At 30.0% G+C, this 19,922-nt stretch overlaps 1 protein-coding gene across 1 annotated transcript in view; it reads right to left on the reverse strand.

The window, feature by feature from the left end:
- Nucleotides 1–19,922, reverse strand: part of LOTGIDRAFT_229063 (hypothetical protein) — a gene marked incomplete at its 5' end in the record, with an annotated part of 53,470 nt that overhangs the window by 14,455 nt on the left and 19,093 nt on the right. Inside the window, 40 exons of the mRNA XM_009061942.1 lie at nt 229–306; nt 444–581; nt 1,412–1,637; nt 2,059–2,204; nt 2,472–2,722; nt 3,003–3,143; nt 4,259–4,462; nt 4,678–4,806; nt 5,086–5,225; nt 5,640–5,747; nt 6,029–6,215; nt 6,528–6,694; nt 6,960–7,067; nt 7,254–7,406; nt 7,576–7,746; nt 7,918–7,992; nt 8,179–8,328; nt 8,571–8,671; nt 8,977–9,075; nt 9,270–9,384; nt 9,579–9,648; nt 9,843–9,923; nt 10,413–10,616; nt 10,887–10,951; nt 11,960–12,046; nt 12,382–12,489; nt 13,867–13,953; nt 14,165–14,433; nt 14,674–14,881; nt 15,117–15,274; nt 15,525–15,706; nt 16,009–16,235; nt 16,653–16,736; nt 16,783–16,920; nt 17,141–17,239; nt 17,427–17,623; nt 17,818–17,926; nt 18,249–18,473; nt 18,820–18,954; nt 19,161–19,292. Coding sequence (XP_009060190.1) covers nt 229–306; nt 444–581; nt 1,412–1,637; nt 2,059–2,204; nt 2,472–2,722; nt 3,003–3,143; nt 4,259–4,462; nt 4,678–4,806; nt 5,086–5,225; nt 5,640–5,747; nt 6,029–6,215; nt 6,528–6,694; nt 6,960–7,067; nt 7,254–7,406; nt 7,576–7,746; nt 7,918–7,992; nt 8,179–8,328; nt 8,571–8,671; nt 8,977–9,075; nt 9,270–9,384; nt 9,579–9,648; nt 9,843–9,923; nt 10,413–10,616; nt 10,887–10,951; nt 11,960–12,046; nt 12,382–12,489; nt 13,867–13,953; nt 14,165–14,433; nt 14,674–14,881; nt 15,117–15,274; nt 15,525–15,706; nt 16,009–16,235; nt 16,653–16,736; nt 16,783–16,920; nt 17,141–17,239; nt 17,427–17,623; nt 17,818–17,926; nt 18,249–18,473; nt 18,820–18,954; nt 19,161–19,292 — 5,752 coding nt within the window. The remainder of the gene's footprint in view (nt 1–228; nt 307–443; nt 582–1,411; nt 1,638–2,058; nt 2,205–2,471; nt 2,723–3,002; nt 3,144–4,258; nt 4,463–4,677; nt 4,807–5,085; nt 5,226–5,639; nt 5,748–6,028; nt 6,216–6,527; nt 6,695–6,959; nt 7,068–7,253; nt 7,407–7,575; nt 7,747–7,917; nt 7,993–8,178; nt 8,329–8,570; nt 8,672–8,976; nt 9,076–9,269; nt 9,385–9,578; nt 9,649–9,842; nt 9,924–10,412; nt 10,617–10,886; nt 10,952–11,959; nt 12,047–12,381; nt 12,490–13,866; nt 13,954–14,164; nt 14,434–14,673; nt 14,882–15,116; nt 15,275–15,524; nt 15,707–16,008; nt 16,236–16,652; nt 16,737–16,782; nt 16,921–17,140; nt 17,240–17,426; nt 17,624–17,817; nt 17,927–18,248; nt 18,474–18,819; nt 18,955–19,160; nt 19,293–19,922) is intronic.

Consider the following 19,922-nt stretch of genomic DNA (forward strand, 5'->3'; position numbering starts at 1 on the left):
AGAAACATAACGATTTTCAAGGACAACAACTTTGGATATGAATTTTGGTCTCTAAACATATACAGTTAGATGAACTGTAATAATAAAGACATCTGAATTATTCAAGGTTACAAACTTTTAAATCCTGATTAACATCCATGACCATGATGAAAATTGTTTATCTAAGGTTTAAAGCTTGATTAAAAAGAAGAAGTGGTATGAGTTACTGAATAAGTTATTGAATATTACCTGATGTATCTAACATTGAGGCATCACCATATACTCCTAGTTGACCATCTTTACTGATAGCTAAATAACTCTCAACAGCTGTAATAAACAATATGATTCTTAATGTATTAAACTGTGACCAAGTCTTAATATTAGCCAGATATAATCAAACTTATCAGATTCAATATAGCAAGTATTTAAGGCACAAGTATCAACCAGTAAGAAAAGAAAGTTACCTCTGAGGACATCTTCTGGTAAACCATCTTCCCAGGGTACATTGCGTACCATATCAACAAACTTGACAGAATCACTCATAGTTAATAACATTCCCTTCCAAACAGATCTATCAAACCTTTCTCCTTCTTTCTGTTTAGCTGTATAAAATATATAACATCAATTAGTTTAACATTGAGACAAAAAGTTTGATAAAATTTCTTTTTTCCATTTCTAGTTAGATTTAATGTGATGTAATACCATTATACAATTGACTGAATGAAGTAAACATTAGAAAATAAAAATAGTTGTTTTGTTTTAATATTTCTAGTTTTCAAGATTTATTCTTTAAAATATTCATTCATATCCATTATAAAATAAGGGGAGATTAATTTTAATAATTTGCAAATGACATTTTGTTTTTGCATCAGTATGACTAACAACTTCTACATTATTTTTTTTTCAACTAAAGATTTAAATGTAAATCTGATGGTAAGAAAGACAAAATTCAAATGAAAGTATTGTTGATGAACTATTGTCACTAATGTTGAAGATTCAGATAAATTCTATAAACTACTCTTCAATAAAATCTACTTAGTGTTTTCATGTCAACTGTCTAAGACAATGAAAGCTAAAAATTTGTTATTTTTGGCAAAATAGAAAGATCTCACATAAAATTAACTAATTTTAAACTGGAACAAAAGAAAAATATATTTTTTTTATTAACAATTCAGTAAGATAATGAAAATAAGATATACAACTGTTAAACATACACAATATTACTAAAAAAAACCTATATTATAAGGCTGTTGAACAATGTGTCCTGTATCTATATTTGACAAGTGGTCTCATGGTGAATGGTTTTTATCAATAAGTTCCAAGAGATTCAGGAATACATATAGGCCTACTGGTATGTCAATACTTCTGTACAAAAAATTAAACAAGGGACAGATGAAGATTTGAGACTAAATAATAAATAAACTATACTTACATTTTTTAACTAGATGTTTAGTACTACTAGAACTAGAAGATATCCTACTTGACATGTCTTCCTTGCCGGTATGTTCGCGAACTTCTACTATTCTCTGTGATGGTAGACGTTTACCAATCAATGTCATCACCATCTCCATCACCTGTCCCACTAACATTGGTGGATTAGACATAGATCTTATAGTTTCTATACATGATCTATCTATCTTATTCTTCCATTCTGTTACCTAAAATACAATAAGTTTTATGTCTAAATGCTGCATGACTATTGAAGACAGTGTACAATGAGGGAACTTTTGTCAGAACATCAACATGAGCTTTCCTATTCCATTTTGATACTAAAGAAGGAATGTACACTATCTCTGATACTGAACATTTTAAAACAAACCTGTCCCCATCTGATTTAAAAGCTAAGGGAAACAAATCAATAAAACAATTTGGAAAAGGGTTCAGAATGTGTTCAAACTGTTCCAAAAAAAGTAGACAGAATTCAAAATGGAGGAGAAATGAACAGAAGATAAGATAGATAAGATTTGAATGTTGACATATCTTTTTATGTACCGTTTGGTTGAAGCCAGAATTGGAACAGAGAACAGACTGAACCTGTTCAGAACTAACCAATCAAGCCCTACATAATAGACACTATACCTGAGATTTACTGTGTTCTAATCTATGTTTACAATCTTCTACAGCTTTAACAGCTAGCGTATATTCTTCTTTAGCTTGAATATGTCTAGTTTTTAAATTAGCTTCTCTCATTTTATCAAACTCTGCATCATAATCATCATATTCTTCTACAAATAAATAGTCAAAAAGACAATAACTTAACACTGGTAAATAGTGATGACAGTTCAAAACTGTTTCCAAAGTAACTAAAACAAACATCTACAGACAGCAAACTATAACTATAAAAACCACCAAGCTTGGCTTGGCCGAAAGCTCCACTGCACTGTTCCTTTCAAGTAGTAATAGTTTATGATGATGTAAATATAAATCAATGACAATGGAGAAGTTATGTGTTTACAATGAAATGCAGAAGATAGCCATGTAATAAATCTTACCTTGTTTTAAGAGTTCATCCTCTTCAATTTCATCAGCTTCTAATTCAGTCAGATGTAGATAAGCATTCAGAGATTTACTAAGCCCTACTTTAGCTTTCAGTTTCTCTAGAACTGTAGCTTTCATTGTTAGCTGATGGAGTAAATTAGCTGTATTCTTTCTAGCATCATCAAACTTTACATTAGTTGATTTGATAGCTTTCTTCATAATTTTAGAATCAACTCTGGTTTGATCTAGAGTTCCTAAAACTTTTCTGAAAAAAGAAAATCAAGTGGTAACAGATAGAAAGTAACTTGAATCAAATAATTTTGATTATCACAACATTCAATTAGTACCCCTTATGCCTCTTTCACAATTGGTCTTGCTGATTTTTTTGGGAATTTTTTTAAGATCAATGCTTGAAAAGAGGAAAGATGACTTATTCAAGTAACCAGACTTTCACATGCCAACTGAGATTAGAACCCACAACCACCTTATCTCATAACAAAGCGTTAACAAACTGTGTTTTTAATATGGCTTTTAGCATCACTTACTTGAGTTGTTCTACCACTTGTGTTCTTTCTTTAGATTTGATATTATATAACCATCGGAATGATTCTTTAAATCTACGATAGGTAGTAGGTCCAACATATACTTCATTTTTACCAGGATTCTCATTATCTCTATGATTTAATCTGAAATACAATATATACCAATGGTTCATTTATTTTTTATTTAATCTGAAATATACCATATACTCCATTTCTATAATTTGATCTGAAATATAATATATACTCCATTTAATCTAAAATATAATATATAATCCATTTAATCTGAAATATAATATATACTCCATGTTATGATTTAATCTGAAATATAATATCTACTCCATTTAATCTGAAATATAATATATAATCCATTTAATCTGAAATATAATATCTACTCCATTTAATCTGAAATATAATATATACTCCATGTTATGATTTAATCTGAAATATAATATCTACTCCATTTAATCTGAAATATAACATATAATCCATTTAATCTGAAATATAATATATAATCCATTTAATCTGAAATATAATATATAATCCATTTAATCTGAAATATAATATCTACTCCATTTAATCTGAAATATAATATATAATCCATTTAATCTGAAATATAATATATAATCCATTTAATCTGAAATATAATATATAATCCATTTAATCTGAAATATAATATATACTCCATGTTATGATTTAATCTGAAATATAATATCTACTCCATTCAATCGGAAATATAATATATAATCCATTTAATCTGAAATATAATATCTACTCCATTTAATCTGAAATATAATATATAATCCATTTAATCTGAAATATAATATCTACTCCATTTAATCTGAAATATAATATATACTCCATGTTATGATTTAATCTGAAATATAATATCTACTCCATTTAATCTGAAATATAACATATAATCCATTTAATCTGAAATATAATATATAATCCATTTAATCTGAAATATAATATCTACTCCATTTAATCTGAAATATAATATATAATCCATTTAATCTGAAATATAATATCTACTCCATTTAATCTGAATTATAATATATAATCTATTTAATCTGAAATATAATATATAATCGATTTAATCTGAAATATAATATCTACTCCATTTAATCTGAAATATAATATATAATCCATTTAATCTGAAATATAATATATACTCCATTTTTATGATTTAACTTCATTTTTATGATTTAATAGAATCTTCACTTGTGTAAAAATGAAGCTAAAGAAATTCTTAAACTTACTTGATACGTTCTTGTAAGATCAGTTTAGAATAAGGTAGATTAGGAACTTTTACTGTACTTAATTTCAACTGATCTTTCTTCTTTTCATTGACTCGGAACATAGTCATATTAATATCTGGTCCTAGTTCACCAGCCCATGGCATCTGTTTGCAGTCACGTAATACAAAACTATGTATATTGGCCAGGCAACTTGTTACCCCAACACTGAATGAAAAAATTTATAAATATTATTATTGTCATTTACATTTAAAACCAAGCAAAAACATGTTGTGCACAAAATAGTATATTCTTGGAAGGTCAAATCAAAATTAGATTTACAAATGCAGATAGATTGATAGATCTGGTAAAAAGATTAAAATAAGAGGATCTGAAATAATGCTTATTTAGATTTTAAACTGCATTATATGATAAAAATTTACCTCAGATTTTCAAATTCCTCAGTAAGTTGATGTTTGGTGATAAAGTATGATGCTTCACCCATTAAACCTTCATGCGGCCAGTCACACATCCAGATACTTTGACAACCATTTAATATACCAGGATATAATCTATAATACAATATATATATTTCCTTTCATTTACATAACACATTTCAAATAAGTTGAATCAAAATTTGAAAAATGCATCTGAACTTAAAACTGTTATATAAAAACTGTGACAAGAATTAAGTAGACATATGGATTCTTGGCCCTGTACAAGGTAGTGATATCTTAACTAAACAGCAAGAAACAAATCCTCAGCATGCTGAAAATTTCAAGGTGATCACAGGCCACATTGATGTTTTCAAAGAGTGCCTGTGCCGTTAAAATGCTCAATAATATACTTACTCTGATGCTGATTGTAGTAAAGTATAATTTGGTGGTAAACATAATATAATATGTAAATTACACTTGACTCTGGATACAAAATATTTCATAGGATCAACAGACATAGTGGGGAATTCTCTCTTCATGGCTGGATGTATTGCCTACAATTATATTATAAAGTTCTTTCAGATTTCAAGATCAAATACCCGACTGAAAAATGCAAGTATATCCATTAAATCAAACTGTCAACTGTAATTATCTAGATACGTTTTCCTGGCTGATAGATCTCAAATTCAGCTATTTTAATTATGAAAACTGATACAGCTAATTGAAATTGAGCTCTATCAGCTGGTAAATTAAACTACCACTTTAAGTCTCAGGATTGCACTGGACCACAGTAATGAGGACAAAACCACCATTCAGTGTTCAATGATGGGAATTTTTTTATTAGAAGCAGTAATAACAAGCTTTATATTTTACTATTTGAAGCTTTCAGTTGTCTCTAGCAACAATATAACATATATAGTGTGCAGCATAGAATATTGAATATGTCTGTATCAAAATATATTATATACCTGGAGAAGGCCTTCCATTTCATCATTAGAGAATAGATGAGGATATTCACCACTAATTAATAAACTATTTATAGCATCTAAATATACTGGTTCACTTAGATCTCGGGACTAAAATAACAAATAACATCATTATACAATATCAAAAAATCCTACAAACATGTGAATAGATGATCAAAATTAAATAATGATAGAATAATAAATGTACTTGTGAACATCCTGAGGTGATTCAAACAGATACACAAGCAATTCAATATAGGGTAAAATACATATTATTAGGAACCATACAAGCCAGATCTATTTTATGTTCATTATTCCTTCAACTGCTTTAATATATAGAAAACCTATAGTGTCCCTAGATGTGAACTTATTATCAACTTGACTCTACCTACCGTAAATAATAATGTTATAATCTTGTTTTCTGAACCACTCATTCTAACAGCTGATCTTAAACCATCAAAGAAACTACTCTGTTTACTGTTATCTACTTTATGTATACCAATATTAGCTACATGTAATGCTAATTTACATAGAGTAGATAGATGACATCCCACAGCTCCAATTAATAACATGTTACCACTGAAATACAAAAACAAATAATAAGGAGTCATATAAATATATAAAATCTGTATCAAGTGAAGTGACAGACAGCTTAAAATTGATGATAACTCTCTAATTTATCCAGAAAAATTCCTATCAGCCATAGCTCAGAACCATTATATAGAGATTCAACACTTTCGGCATTTGTTTTATTCAACAAATATTGCAAGAGGTAAAAAATCTAAAAACTCAGTTTTTCAATATTTCTTCTTTTATGACAGAAGTTACTCCACAAACAAATTTTAAGTCATCATTGTCAAATTCCAAAGTAAGTCAAAAGATTTAACTTACCCATGGTGGAAGCTCAGAATTCGATGCATTTTAACAACATGAGCTATAACATAGTCAGATAACATTATATCTAATCTTACATTACCAAACTCTTCATTATACCGTGTTAAATGACTATTTAAACAAGTATGTATATCACTTAGTTTATCTATTGGTTGTAAGTTTACCTGAAATATAGCACAATATATAATATATCCTAATATTCTTAGTGAAATTACAATGGATGGATGTATGTATATAAAATAATTTCAACATCCTAATTTTCTGAAACACTGTGGGCAATATGGGAAATTCTGCAAAACAAAAACGCAAATTATTCTTCTCCAACTCTCCAACTTCACTTTGGCTGGAATAGCTAGGAAATCTATGACCTATACAGCTAATGATTATAACTGTCAATCATTTTTAAAAAACAATATACAATAGGCTCACTTTTATCTGTTTACTTGGAGCAGACGTCATTGGTCTTTGATACATTCTGGAATCTATGGGAAATGTTACAAAATGTTCATGAAGATTGCCCTCCAGTTTAGGGAATATCTGAAATAAAAGTTTTCATGTGATCAATAACATTTACAAAATAGTTTCTAGTCATAATAGAGTACTCTGAAGTTTTCAAATTTAACAAGAGCAGTCTGCATCATTGCATAGTAAAATAAATGGTCAAAATTCACAATGGTCAATTTCACAATGGCTAATATCATACAAAACCACACGATAACTTACCTTTTCAATAAGTTTATCTAATTTATCATCAAACCAATTCAAATCTGAAGTTCTACAGATTCTATCTCTCATTATTCTCTGTGTTTCATGTTTCCATAGTGATATTACCATCAGATCATCAGCTTTACTTTCATCAGCAAGTCTTTGTAAACACTGTAAGATACAAGCATATTTTTGAGTCTATATTCAATGGCAGTCAGTTAAAAGGCGAATCAGAGCTCCCCTTTAGAACTAAAAAGCATGCTATCATTCTTCACAAAATTATTAAAAATAGTGATTAAAATGAAAAGAAATAGTCAAATGAATGTCATTGTTAACATACCTGGAAACATTTAGTAATATCTTTTAATGTGAAGAGATAGTGATATCGGCCTGGCATTGGTGTAGGTCTTAATACACTCTGTATTTCTGTTAATAATTCACACGATGCCTGAACTAAACCGTTATGTAGATCTAAATCTAGACCAGTAGCATCTTGATCTGTCATATTGGACTGTAAGAGAAAATAATTAGTAGGTAAGGATTGCTTTATGTAAGAGTTTAAGGTAAATGAAACGGAGCATTGTCAGCCATTTACACCTTTATCTCATGTGAAAACAGAATATCAAAAATACAAGAAGAGTGACAATCAAACATTGAATCTGAACTAAATTAAGCTACTTACATCTAATATACCATTAACAATAGACTTCAAAGCTTCATCTTGTGGTGCTGGTAGATGGAATACAGCAAAATGGCGCTTAAATCAGAAACAGAAACATCAATAAATAAACATTTGCTCAAAGGACTTATAATAATACCTAAATCTAAATGTCCATAATTTGTAAACACCTAACTCTCAAATCTTAAACAATATTATGATAAAAATTTGTTAGTTGAAATTGTCTTTTAACAATAATTAACCAGAAATATTTGTTGAACCTACCAGTAGTCGTTCTGATATAGTTCTATTGTTAAAACCAGGATAATCACTTAGCGCCATTCCTGACAATACTGTTAAACCCTCTATAGATCTCCATTCAAATGGTTTCTGTAGTGTACACAATACCTTCTCATCTAACAATTGACGTAATAACTGTAAATAGAATAAAGGTAAAGCCATCAACCAACTGTTACAAAGCAAAATGCTTTCAAAATAATCCTATGAAGACCATTGGCTCTTCTATGAATCACATGTTATAGGGGGGTCACAAGCATTTCTTTCCCAATGTAAAACATTAAGATGATTTGAAAGCAGGGGGTGTGTGGGGTGGGCCTCAGTTTTTGGGCCCCCCTACCCCGAGAGGAAACACCACTGATCTTAACTTGTTCTATTACCTCATTAGATCTCTGTACATTATAATCATCTGGTACTGGTAAATTAACATCATCTATAAACACTCTTAATTTCTTATTATCTCTTGCTCCATACACAAATCCTGAAATAATTAGAAAAAAACAAAATTTTTAACATTTCATAACTGTGTGAAGTATATTACTACAGTTAAAACTTATGACAATTTCTCGTCTAAAGTTTGCATGTCTAAAGTCAAGAGTTGTCATAGTAACATAGTGTAAAATAGACACATGTAATATGACAGTTAGATACCGGTATACTAAATTACTACAGCATATAGATAGTCACTACAATTTGTCGTATTCCAATATAAACACTTGACCAAAATATGTTCTATGTTTGGCATCAAGAGGTCATTAATTGGAAAATGAACCGAAAGTTTCCTACCTTGTCTATGATAAATATTAGATTCTATAAATTGTTGTAATTGACTAGCTGTAGAGGCACCAGAAAATACCAAACGTTTACATATTGTTGTTTGTTGATCTGAAAAATAAAAAAAACAACACATAAAGCTTTATTGACAAATCAGTACAACAGTATGTAATGAATATTCAATAATTTCAACACATTTCAGGAGATCATTTCAGTCATTTTGTACAAATTTTTATTCAACTAACTGTCACAAACTGTTGAACTATATTGATCTTTAATATTTGAAGTATCTGTAAATGATTTACCTTGAAGATCTATGAACTCATTGATTAAACTAGTTTTTCCTGAACCATGTGGTCCTACTAGTAGTACATTCTGACCAGAAGCTGCAGCAAACTCCATCAATATTCTAGTTCTTATCTACAATAATATTAAAATAATAACATCACAAATATAAGAGATACTTAGACAAGGTGTATGGTAAGTCACACTGCCCTAAAGAAAATCAAATTGTAGCCAGTCAGATGGTTGGACTTGAATCCCTTTCTCATAAATGTCCTATTCCATGCTTGTTGCTGTCGCGAGTGGGCCATCGTAGTAAAAAAAGAACTTACTGAGTTAACAGAATCAATGAAGACTTCACCTAACATATCTTGATTATCAACAAACACAGCTTCTGGTACTCTAAATAAATGTAATTATGTATATATTTAACTAAGACAGTTTTTAAACACTGAAAACATCACACAGTCAACTTTTCATAACCATTCACCTCCAGACCATGACTTGAGAGAAAGGGAAATCTTATATCCAAATATCTCATTTGTATCTCATAGCCATATAGTATCAGTATCAAGATAAGAAGAATAAGGAGTTACCTTGAATGCCAGGGATCCCATTCTCCAGATTCATCAACATAATAATCAAATACACTGATATCATGGTCATCATCTGGTAATCTAAATATCATAATATACAAAACAATGTTACATAGTAAACATTATAGTGAAATATTAACATGTTACATTATTCCTTATAGCACAGTGGAAGACATTATCATATAAGGCATCAATGCATTTCTGGATGCTTCATTCATATTTTTTTTTATTAGTTTCTCCACTTACTTTCAATGATCTGCCCAAATTAATACGCGTCTCTAGGCTATGCAATATCCATATTATGTAGAACACAGGGAAAAAGAAATCAACCTTTTATGTCATCCCACTCTTAACAGTAATATTGATTAGTATTTATTACCACATTTGATATTGGGACAAAATTCGGCAAAACATGATTAAAACAATAACTTTGTCACATCATGGATGGAAAATGTAGTAACCACCAGAAGCAAAAACCTTTAACGATTAACACTTCTGCTTTTCAATTAGATTGCATTTTGTTACATTTCCCAAAATGGTATAAACTAGTAAACATAATAGAAAACATACGCTGATGACAATGTTTTTAATAAATCACTAAAAGCTTTTCTATCATGTTGATCTAATAGTCCACCAAATGTCCATATCAAACAAAACAAAAACATTCTCTCTATATGCATTTCACCACCAATTTCTATATTATCTGCTAACATAGCTGATAGCAATCCTAGACAGGTCTTAAACAGTCCTACTTCACAAAGTTTTAATTTGGGTCTACAAAAATAAAATCAAACACACAAAATATTAGATTAATAATAAAAAGCAATGTCATATTGTAGTCTGGAATAACTTTTTAACAAGAGTAACCTTCCTTTTAGTCAGGCAGAGTTCTGTCCCATGCTAATTTGCCCTGGAAGGACAATAGCCTTAAATACATGTTATCTGTCTGAATCCTTAACAAACCCCCTAAACATAATATTAAAGAGAAACTGTCAGTATAAAATATGTGTATTTGAAAGCATATGTATGTCCCAAGTGACTTACTTGCAATCATGGAAAACAAAGTTGATGATAGGATCTAAACATTTCTGGAAAGCTCTTTGTAATACCTGTAAATATAAATATCTAAGTTCTAGCACATGATATTTTTAAATAACTGCAATTTGTCTTCTAACTAAATGATAGAGTCAACAAGATGGTGAAAGAATTTCATTAGAGACATTCCTGCATTTACTTTATAGTTTAGCATACATACAATGTTCACCTTTAGTGGCTTTACTTCCACAGAGACTGAAGCCTGAATCTCAAAACAGTTTAGTTTCCACATTCTCAATTTGTCAACAATTCAATCTTCACAATGTCAAGCTATTGCGTCTCATACCTTGACATCATTAAGCACTTTCCTTGTATCACAGTCACTAAATGATTTGATTTGATTTGAGCCAGAAAGACTGTAAATATTCATTTTCTATGTCATCAGTATATAACATAGAATATAGCAATTATAAACAATTAAGAAGTGTATTAAGTTATTAAAGAAATATATTCCAGTGAATAATAGTCAAAACTTAGTTTAACACACCAAACTTAGTCAAATTGAGATATAATGTGCCATAATGCCAAAATCAATAGACAATATTCCTTAAACACAGAAAAACAAGATTAATGACAACATGAACTGATTACCTTCTTAGTACTTCCATTTTTATCATAAATTGTGAGCAGCTTAATACAAGAATATTAAAATCAAGTGAACATCAACATGAACACGTGCAAATTAAATAGAACGAACAAGAATGAACAAGACATGTGCAATGAAGTGAAATTGGATATAAATAATACTTCCTTTCGAGCAACTTGTACCTAATAAAATTGATAGAATTAATGTAGTGAAATAAATGAAAGTTAACTGATGATATTTTGAACTGTTGACCTTAGTTCTGGATTTAAGACTTGCATTAAGCAAGCTCTTCTGCAAATGTTCTTTGTTCATATAAAAAGCTAGTTAGAATGGTAACAGAAATCAGTCCTAAACATTGAGCTCCCACAAATAATGAAGGGTTCACTGTACCAAATCTTAAAAATCTAAGTAAAATTTTGATTTGTTGATAACTTACATGAGCTTCTTGTTGTGTTCTATTCTCTAACCATGCTTTAGCTATTGGTTTCCAACCTACAACATCTTTATCTAGATACACTATACCCTACAAATATATTCAAATTTTCATAATATTGTCCAAGGGTAACTTTTTTCAAACAATTAAGACAAAAGAAGACAAATACGCATACATTTTTTCTTGTGGCACTAAAATATTGTTTATGAAGATAGGCAACACCATACTGTGTACAATGACGCAAATTTTTTTTCAATAGCTGAGACTATTTTGATTTACAACACTTAGGCAATCTTTTTGAAACTGACAAGAGCTCACAAGACTTGTTTAATTATCCTGTCCATATGATTCGATACATTTTCTAAGCCAGCCCCTCCAACCTGCATTACTGACCACAAATACCTGTTTTACCATGGCTAACTTACCGTTCTGGCTATAGTAGATGGTGAACTATCACATAGACTATCAGTTTCAAATAACAATATAACATTATCAGATAGGAATAACTTATCACCATTCTTTAAATGTAACACCTAGAAATAACAATATAACATTATCAAATAGGAATAACATATCACCATTCTTTAAATGTAACACCTAGAAATAACAATATAACATTATCAAATAGGAATAACATATCACCATTCTTTAAATGTAACACCTAGAAATAACAATATAACATTACCAAATAGGAATAACTTATCACCATTCTTTAAATGTAACACCTAGAAATAACAATATAACATTATCAAATAGGAATAACATATCACCATTCTTTAAATGTAACACCTAGAAATAACAATATAACATTATCAGATAGGAATAACTTATCACCATTCTTTAAATGTAACACCTAGAAATAACAATATAACATTATCAGATAGGAACAATATAACATTATCAAATAGGAATAACTTATCACCATTCTTTAAATGTAACACCTAGAAATAACAATATAACATTATCAAATAGGAATAACTTATCACCATTCTTTAAATGTAACACCTAGAAATAACAATATAACATTATCAAATAGGAATAACTTATCACCATTCTTTAAATGTAACACCTAGAAATAACAATATAACATTATCAGATAGGAATAACTTATCACCATTCTTTAAATGTAACACCTAGAAATAACAATATAACATTATCAGATAGGAATAACTTATCACCATTCTTTAAATGTAACACCTAGAAATAACAATATAACATTATCAAATAGGAATAACTTATCACCATTCTTTAAATGTAACACCTAGAAATAACAATATAACATTATCAAATAGGAATAAGATATCACCATTCTTTAAATGTAACACCTAGAAATAACAATATAACATTATCAAATAGGATTAACATATCACCATTCTTTAAATGTAACACCTAGAAATAACAATATAACATTATCAAATAGGAATAACTTATCACCATTCTTTAAATGTAACACCTAGAAATAACAATATAACATTATCAGATAGGAATAACATATCACCATTCTTTAAATGTAACACCTAGAAATAACAATATAACATTATCAAATAGGAATAACTTATCACCATTCTTTAAATGTAACACCTAGAAATAACAATATAACATTATCAAATAGGAATAACATATCACCATTCTTTAAATGTAACACCTAGAAATAACAATATAACATTATCAAATAGGAATAACTTATCACCATTCTTTAAATGTAACACCTAGAAATAACAATATAACATTATCAGATAAGAATAACATATCACCATTCTTTAAATGTAACACCTAGAAATAACAATATAACATTTTACTAACATTTCATTAATCAAATTTTTATTTTTGCAAACTACACACCGCTGTACTAAGGACAGTCTCTGTATTATGAGAACCTAAATAACCAACATTATATGACATTAAGTTACCTTTTCTCCAGCTAAAACACTATTGAAATTATCAGCCCAACTTGGTATCAGTGGTCCATCTAAACATAACCATGTAGTGCTCATATTCTAAAATATAAAGTGTTCATACAATAAAATTCACTGTCATATTTACAGTTCATCTATAAAATCTGATACAATATTGTCACAAAGTCAAGATAAGTTTGAACCCAACATAAACCTTTCAAGTTTTGCAATGCAATGTGCCATCAAAGAAATTTACTACTATCAATTGCGGTCAAATGAACTACAGTTAAAAAATACAGAATACTAAACTTACCCTATTAGCTTTTTTACAAGCAGACGTAAAAATACCATCCACCCAATCATTATTCTGATTCAAATATCCAAACATTAATGATGAATCATCCACAACTAGTGGATTAATACGTAATAATTTATGGTTAGTTTCAATGGGTTTACTGGTATTACTGCGATTAGATATATGTGATTGTCTAGAGAGTCCACGAGGTTGTACACATAGAGCATCTACTAATGTCTGTATACAGGTTGATTTACCACTACCTGGAGCACCAGCCACTATAATACCTATAAAGAAATGACAAATTTGTTCATACGTTCATTAATTCAGAAACTTAGACATCATCCATTGGCTGACAAAAAAAAGGTTGCAAATCTTGCCAACCACGGTAAACCAAGGTGAAATGTAAAATGAGGCATCCCTTTCAGACAGTCGACTTGGCATTTATCAAGAATTGCTTTTGACATTTCTGACACAGATCAGACTCCAAATCACAATGAGCTGGTCCAATGAACTGAATATCTTACCATTAGAAACTTGTGATAGATTATGTAACTGAACACATCTATTAATCCAAGGTTTGGTGGCTATTAATCCTGAATCTGCTGCTTTATTTTCTAATGCTACTTCTAGATCAAATCCTCGAGATTTAGCTGAGAGAACATTTCTAGTTGTAGGTACTTCAGGTAAACCATTAAATACTTCTTTTAATATCACTTTAAACTGAGCTAGATCCTGAAATAGATAGAATTGACAGACAGCTATCTAGTCTAGAATTGCCATTTTTGCAATTTGGTACCAACTTACATTTACAATATCAACCTACATAAGATAATATGTCTCATCATTTTCTCCATCCTCTTCAATAGCTGAGACACAAGCAGAAAAAGTAAAGTAAACCTCTATTTCTTTTTACCCATCAAAATTTTATATTGATTTGATTCCAAATAGACAGTTTTAAAATACTTACTGTAGCAGTCATCCTAGGTCCTAACACCTCCTCTATAGTATTACAGACTACTGAATGATCTAATTTACCAGCAGCAGTCATTGGATTAGGTGTACCAGCTTTACGTGTCTGAGCCTGACCTGGTAATTTAGCTAGACTTCCCATACCACTTGGTCCACCTGCAAACAAGAAAGATAGATTTGCATGCTATCTTACTTAGCTGCCATTGAACATGAGACTATTCAACAGATCAAAGGTTACCACATTTACCACAGTTTAACATTCAAACCATCCAAAGTGAGATAGTACAGAATATCTAAAGACAAAACCACCTAAAACTTACATTGCTCCTTTCATAAAATCAAGTTGCAGTTTTGTTAACAAATTTGTGACAAAAAAATGAAAACTTTTAAATAAGTGATAACCTACTAGATTGTAATGGCATATTGAGTTTAACTGTAGCTTCTGAGGCTACACTTTCTGATCTTGATTCTTCACGTTTATCTTTTTCTGTTGATTTCTCATCTCTCAGATATCTTCGTTTCTGACAAGCTCTCTTTAATACTCCAACTAGAGATGATATGGTGAAATGATAGTGGAACTCATGTGGTCTGAAATTTTACAAAAACATATATAACAACTTTACACAACAATATTGAGGACAAAATCATTTCAAAAACTAAATTGAAAACCAAAAGCAAACATTATTTAATAGGCACATGCTGCATTAGGCTTTAGACTAGCATTCAGGATATGTATTATACATAATCTATAGTTTAGACTTCAGGTTTACAAAGGTGCAAAAGAAATGTTTTTGTATAAGCAATATCAGGAAATCTGTTTGAAATTAATATTCTGAACTTCTGGAAACTATATGAGTATGTAAACAAAATAATAACATGAAGTAACTTACAACTGATCTTTAACCAATTCTGATAAAACTTTGAGTCTATTAGCTAATATACCAGGAGCCCGGAATCCTAAAGCTGAACATTTACATTTTAATATCTGACCAATATCTGGTCGTATTAATGATACTGTACGGAAACTAGAGCGTAGTTCATTAGGTAGGGAACAACGAGGTGGTGTTACGTCTGGGTTAACTGTCATAAATAATCCGACAGTTGTCTTGATATAGATCTGAAATATGTAACCGGTAATTTTAATTTTTTTTTTATATTATAGTATCATTATGGAAAAGCAAAGATTATACAAAATGGCTGATGAATTTAGCAATTGAGAACTAATCTGAACCAATTAAAATCTTCTAGTTTAAAAATTCAGATACTTACGTTACATCTTGTCCTTCCATAAGACTTGTTGTTAATATACTAGATCTTAATGATAACACTGTATACTTACATCCTGTCCTTCCATAAGACTTGTTGTTAATATACTAGATCTTAATGATAACACTGTATACTTACATCCTGTCCTTCCATAAGACTTGTTGTTAATATACTAGATCTTAATGATAACACTGTATACTTACATCCTGTCCTTCCATAAGACTTGTTGTTAATATACTAGATCTTAATGATAACACTGTATACTTACATCCTGTCCTTCCATAAGACTAGTTGTTAATATACTAGATCGTAATGATAGCACTGTATACTTACATCCTGTCCTTCCATAAGACTAGTTGTTAATATACTAGATCTTAATGATAACACTGTATACTTACATCCTGTCCTTCCATGAGACTAGTTGTTAATATACTAGATCTTAATGATAACAAGACTTTCTGAGCACATTCCATTAATACAGCTATTGCTTCACTATTTAAATTCTGAGCTTCATCAAAACAACCCCAACAACCATCCTGTTTGAAATAAGTGTAATATACAAAAATTATTATTTTGTCATTTGTAAAATGAAGAAGTGTTTTTTTTTTATTTAAGGTAAGTTAGACACTTTATCACCAGCTCTCAACATAGTACCACTTGAGAGTACAAACAAACATTATGATTTATCTTCTAAATTAGCAATAGTCATCATGTACTGCAAGGATAAGTAAAATATACTAAGTCATGAAAATTTACCATGGCTAAGCCTTGTACTATTTTGCCTAGACTTCCAGGGTTGAACGTTGTAGAACAGTGGAACATTCCAAGAAAGTTGCCTAGGATGTTTGCCAAACCCTGAAATAGAAATGGAATTTTAATCAAATAGAAAACAAACAAGATGCCAAAATCACAAATAGACTAACGTATCTTTTTAATAAAATATATGGCAATCTGAAACCAGTCAATTGTTAGTTTTTTACAAAAATCATGAGCTTGATATGAATCAAGAAAGACATCTGCTGTATTATAATATCTACTGTACCTTGACTGTTTCTGTTTTTCCGACTCCAACTGGACCAGTAATAGAACTACCATGGTATTGTTTTAAAGCTTGGGACATAGTTAAGAAACATCTCTCTGTTAATGGTGTTAATGCTACACCTATATCACTACCATAGAACTCATTACCATAATCATAACTATTATCTAATATCCATATTAATGGCTCTGGTTTGTCGTCTGCAGAAGAAAAAGAAAGAAAATATAACTAGACTTCATTAAGGTTGTAAAGTTATTTGTTTAGTACAGTGTTACTTTTTCTCCTGTTGGCTACTGAAGATAAGCAACTCCATTCATTGCCACAGCATCACTAACCACATATTATCTAATATTAGATTAATTTCAACTTGATGAGGCAGAATTAATTCACATACCAACAGGATGTAAATAACATCTAATACTTCTTCTCCATTCAAAATCTGTAACTTCTCGTAACTTTCTGCTAGATAGATTCTCTAGAATATCTCGTAAGAACAGAGATTGCTGAAAACAAAAAATGTCCATTTCTTTAAGCTTTTCAGCATTATAGAAGGTGATCACAGCACCAGCACAATTTAAACAAATATATCATCATAAACACAAGGCATGACTTATGGAATGGGGCTGGTGTTTGTGAGTCTGACTATATGTTTTGCTCAACCCATGAGAACTGTAGATGTTTTGGACAAGAATTTGCAACCGACCAAATTCATTTGGTCTCTTACACTATGATCATCATTTTCAAGTGAAATTTAAAATTTTGCAGCCAAGACAATACATTTAAGTAAACATGTGCAATCACTAAATACAGATTATCCATACTTACAGCTACCATACATTCTAAACGACCTTTATGTACAGGTAACATTGCTTCATCAATACCCTTCCAAGCTCCACGTGATAAAATAGAGGATAGTTTACTGGTATGGGAGACATATTTCCTCAGTGTACCCTGTAGTGCTTTACGATCATATTTTACTTCACTAATACCAGTTTCACATTCTTTAGTCCAATGATATAACATTCCCATACGACATACTTGAGCTGGGTACTATAATGAAATGAAACAGATCATCAGATCAATGAAGACTGGCACTGCATGAGGTAATTGTAAACAATGGACATATAACCATAAGAACTATTAGTTTTCAACTAATATGGGCAAAATAGAAGGGAATAGAGATCATTTGGTTTTACTTACCATCGTCAATTTCCAGCAGTGAACAGCCCTGATTATCAGCCTGAAACAACCTTTAACAGTTCCTAACAGGACAAATTCTGATGAAGATGAATAGTGCCCAAGTACCCCACCTAATGATTTGAAAATGAACCACTAGGGTTCCAAAAGAAGTACACAATCTTATGATATGTAAAATAAGAGTGAAATATATATTTACCTTAGAAGCCCATTCATCCATTGCTATACCACTATTACAATCATTGATAATACTTAGATTCATCTGGTGTAGAGTTTTACCTACTGATTCTTTTAACTTATACAACCAACTTTCTACACCATCAGTTAATGTTACCTATAAAACAAACTCATTTTTAACACTTTGATTAGAAAGTAAGAGTGAAAAATTATTTTTTCTTGTATGGCCAAAAAAATGGATGCAACCAATGAGTAAGTTTTGCATTTTGAATTATATGGCTCATCCAGTCTATCTTCTAATGAACTTTTTTATCATTACCAGAAGACACAAAGAAGAAAAGCTATGATACAGTATAATTGTACCTGATCTTGTAAAATTAATGTTTCTCCATCAGAACTATGTACAGCTTTAGCATCCATTATAATAACATCATCTACTAGTCCTTCTGATGGTAACATAGTAGGTATGTTCTGTAGTGAGGCTGGATTTAAACTCTATATTAAATACATCAGATTATATTAATATTATGAGAAATTTCAAAGGAGATGCTGATTATCTTAAGAAGAAGGTTGAAAGTGATTTTATATTCAAATAATTATTGACATTAAATTCCTTGCCTTATCATATTTCTTGTAGCAAAATAAAAAAAAAACAAATTTGAACCTAAAACCAATAAATAAACTAAATCAAGGTAAAACAAACAGTAATAATTAACAGTAAACATCATACATCTGTACCAATACAATACTTTAGAGGATATATAATATATGCATGCAACTAATATATCATAGAACATAGCTCTAAATTCAATAGATATTGAATTAATAGTGTGCAATTTCAGATCACACGTGATTCAGAATTCAACACTGTCAAAAATCACTCTTCAATTTCTTTCCAGAATATGTTTAGTTTCAAATGTGTCATCAAAACTGAATAAAAGTTTGTAAAGCATATATAATAAATAACAACATCAACATATAACATATTTCTTACAGATCTAGATGTATCTTGACTTGTTCTAGATTTTGTTTGCCCTGATGATTTCTTAGCACCTTTTTTCTTGTCCTTAGATAAAGAAATTAATTTTATATCTTACTTAGCTGCAGACAGTCTTAATAGTGGGT

The sequence above is a fragment of the Lottia gigantea genome (assembly GCF_000327385.1).
Source record: "Lottia gigantea unplaced genomic scaffold LOTGIsca_5, whole genome shotgun sequence".
Classification (NCBI taxonomy): domain Eukaryota; kingdom Metazoa; phylum Mollusca; class Gastropoda; family Lottiidae; genus Lottia; species Lottia gigantea.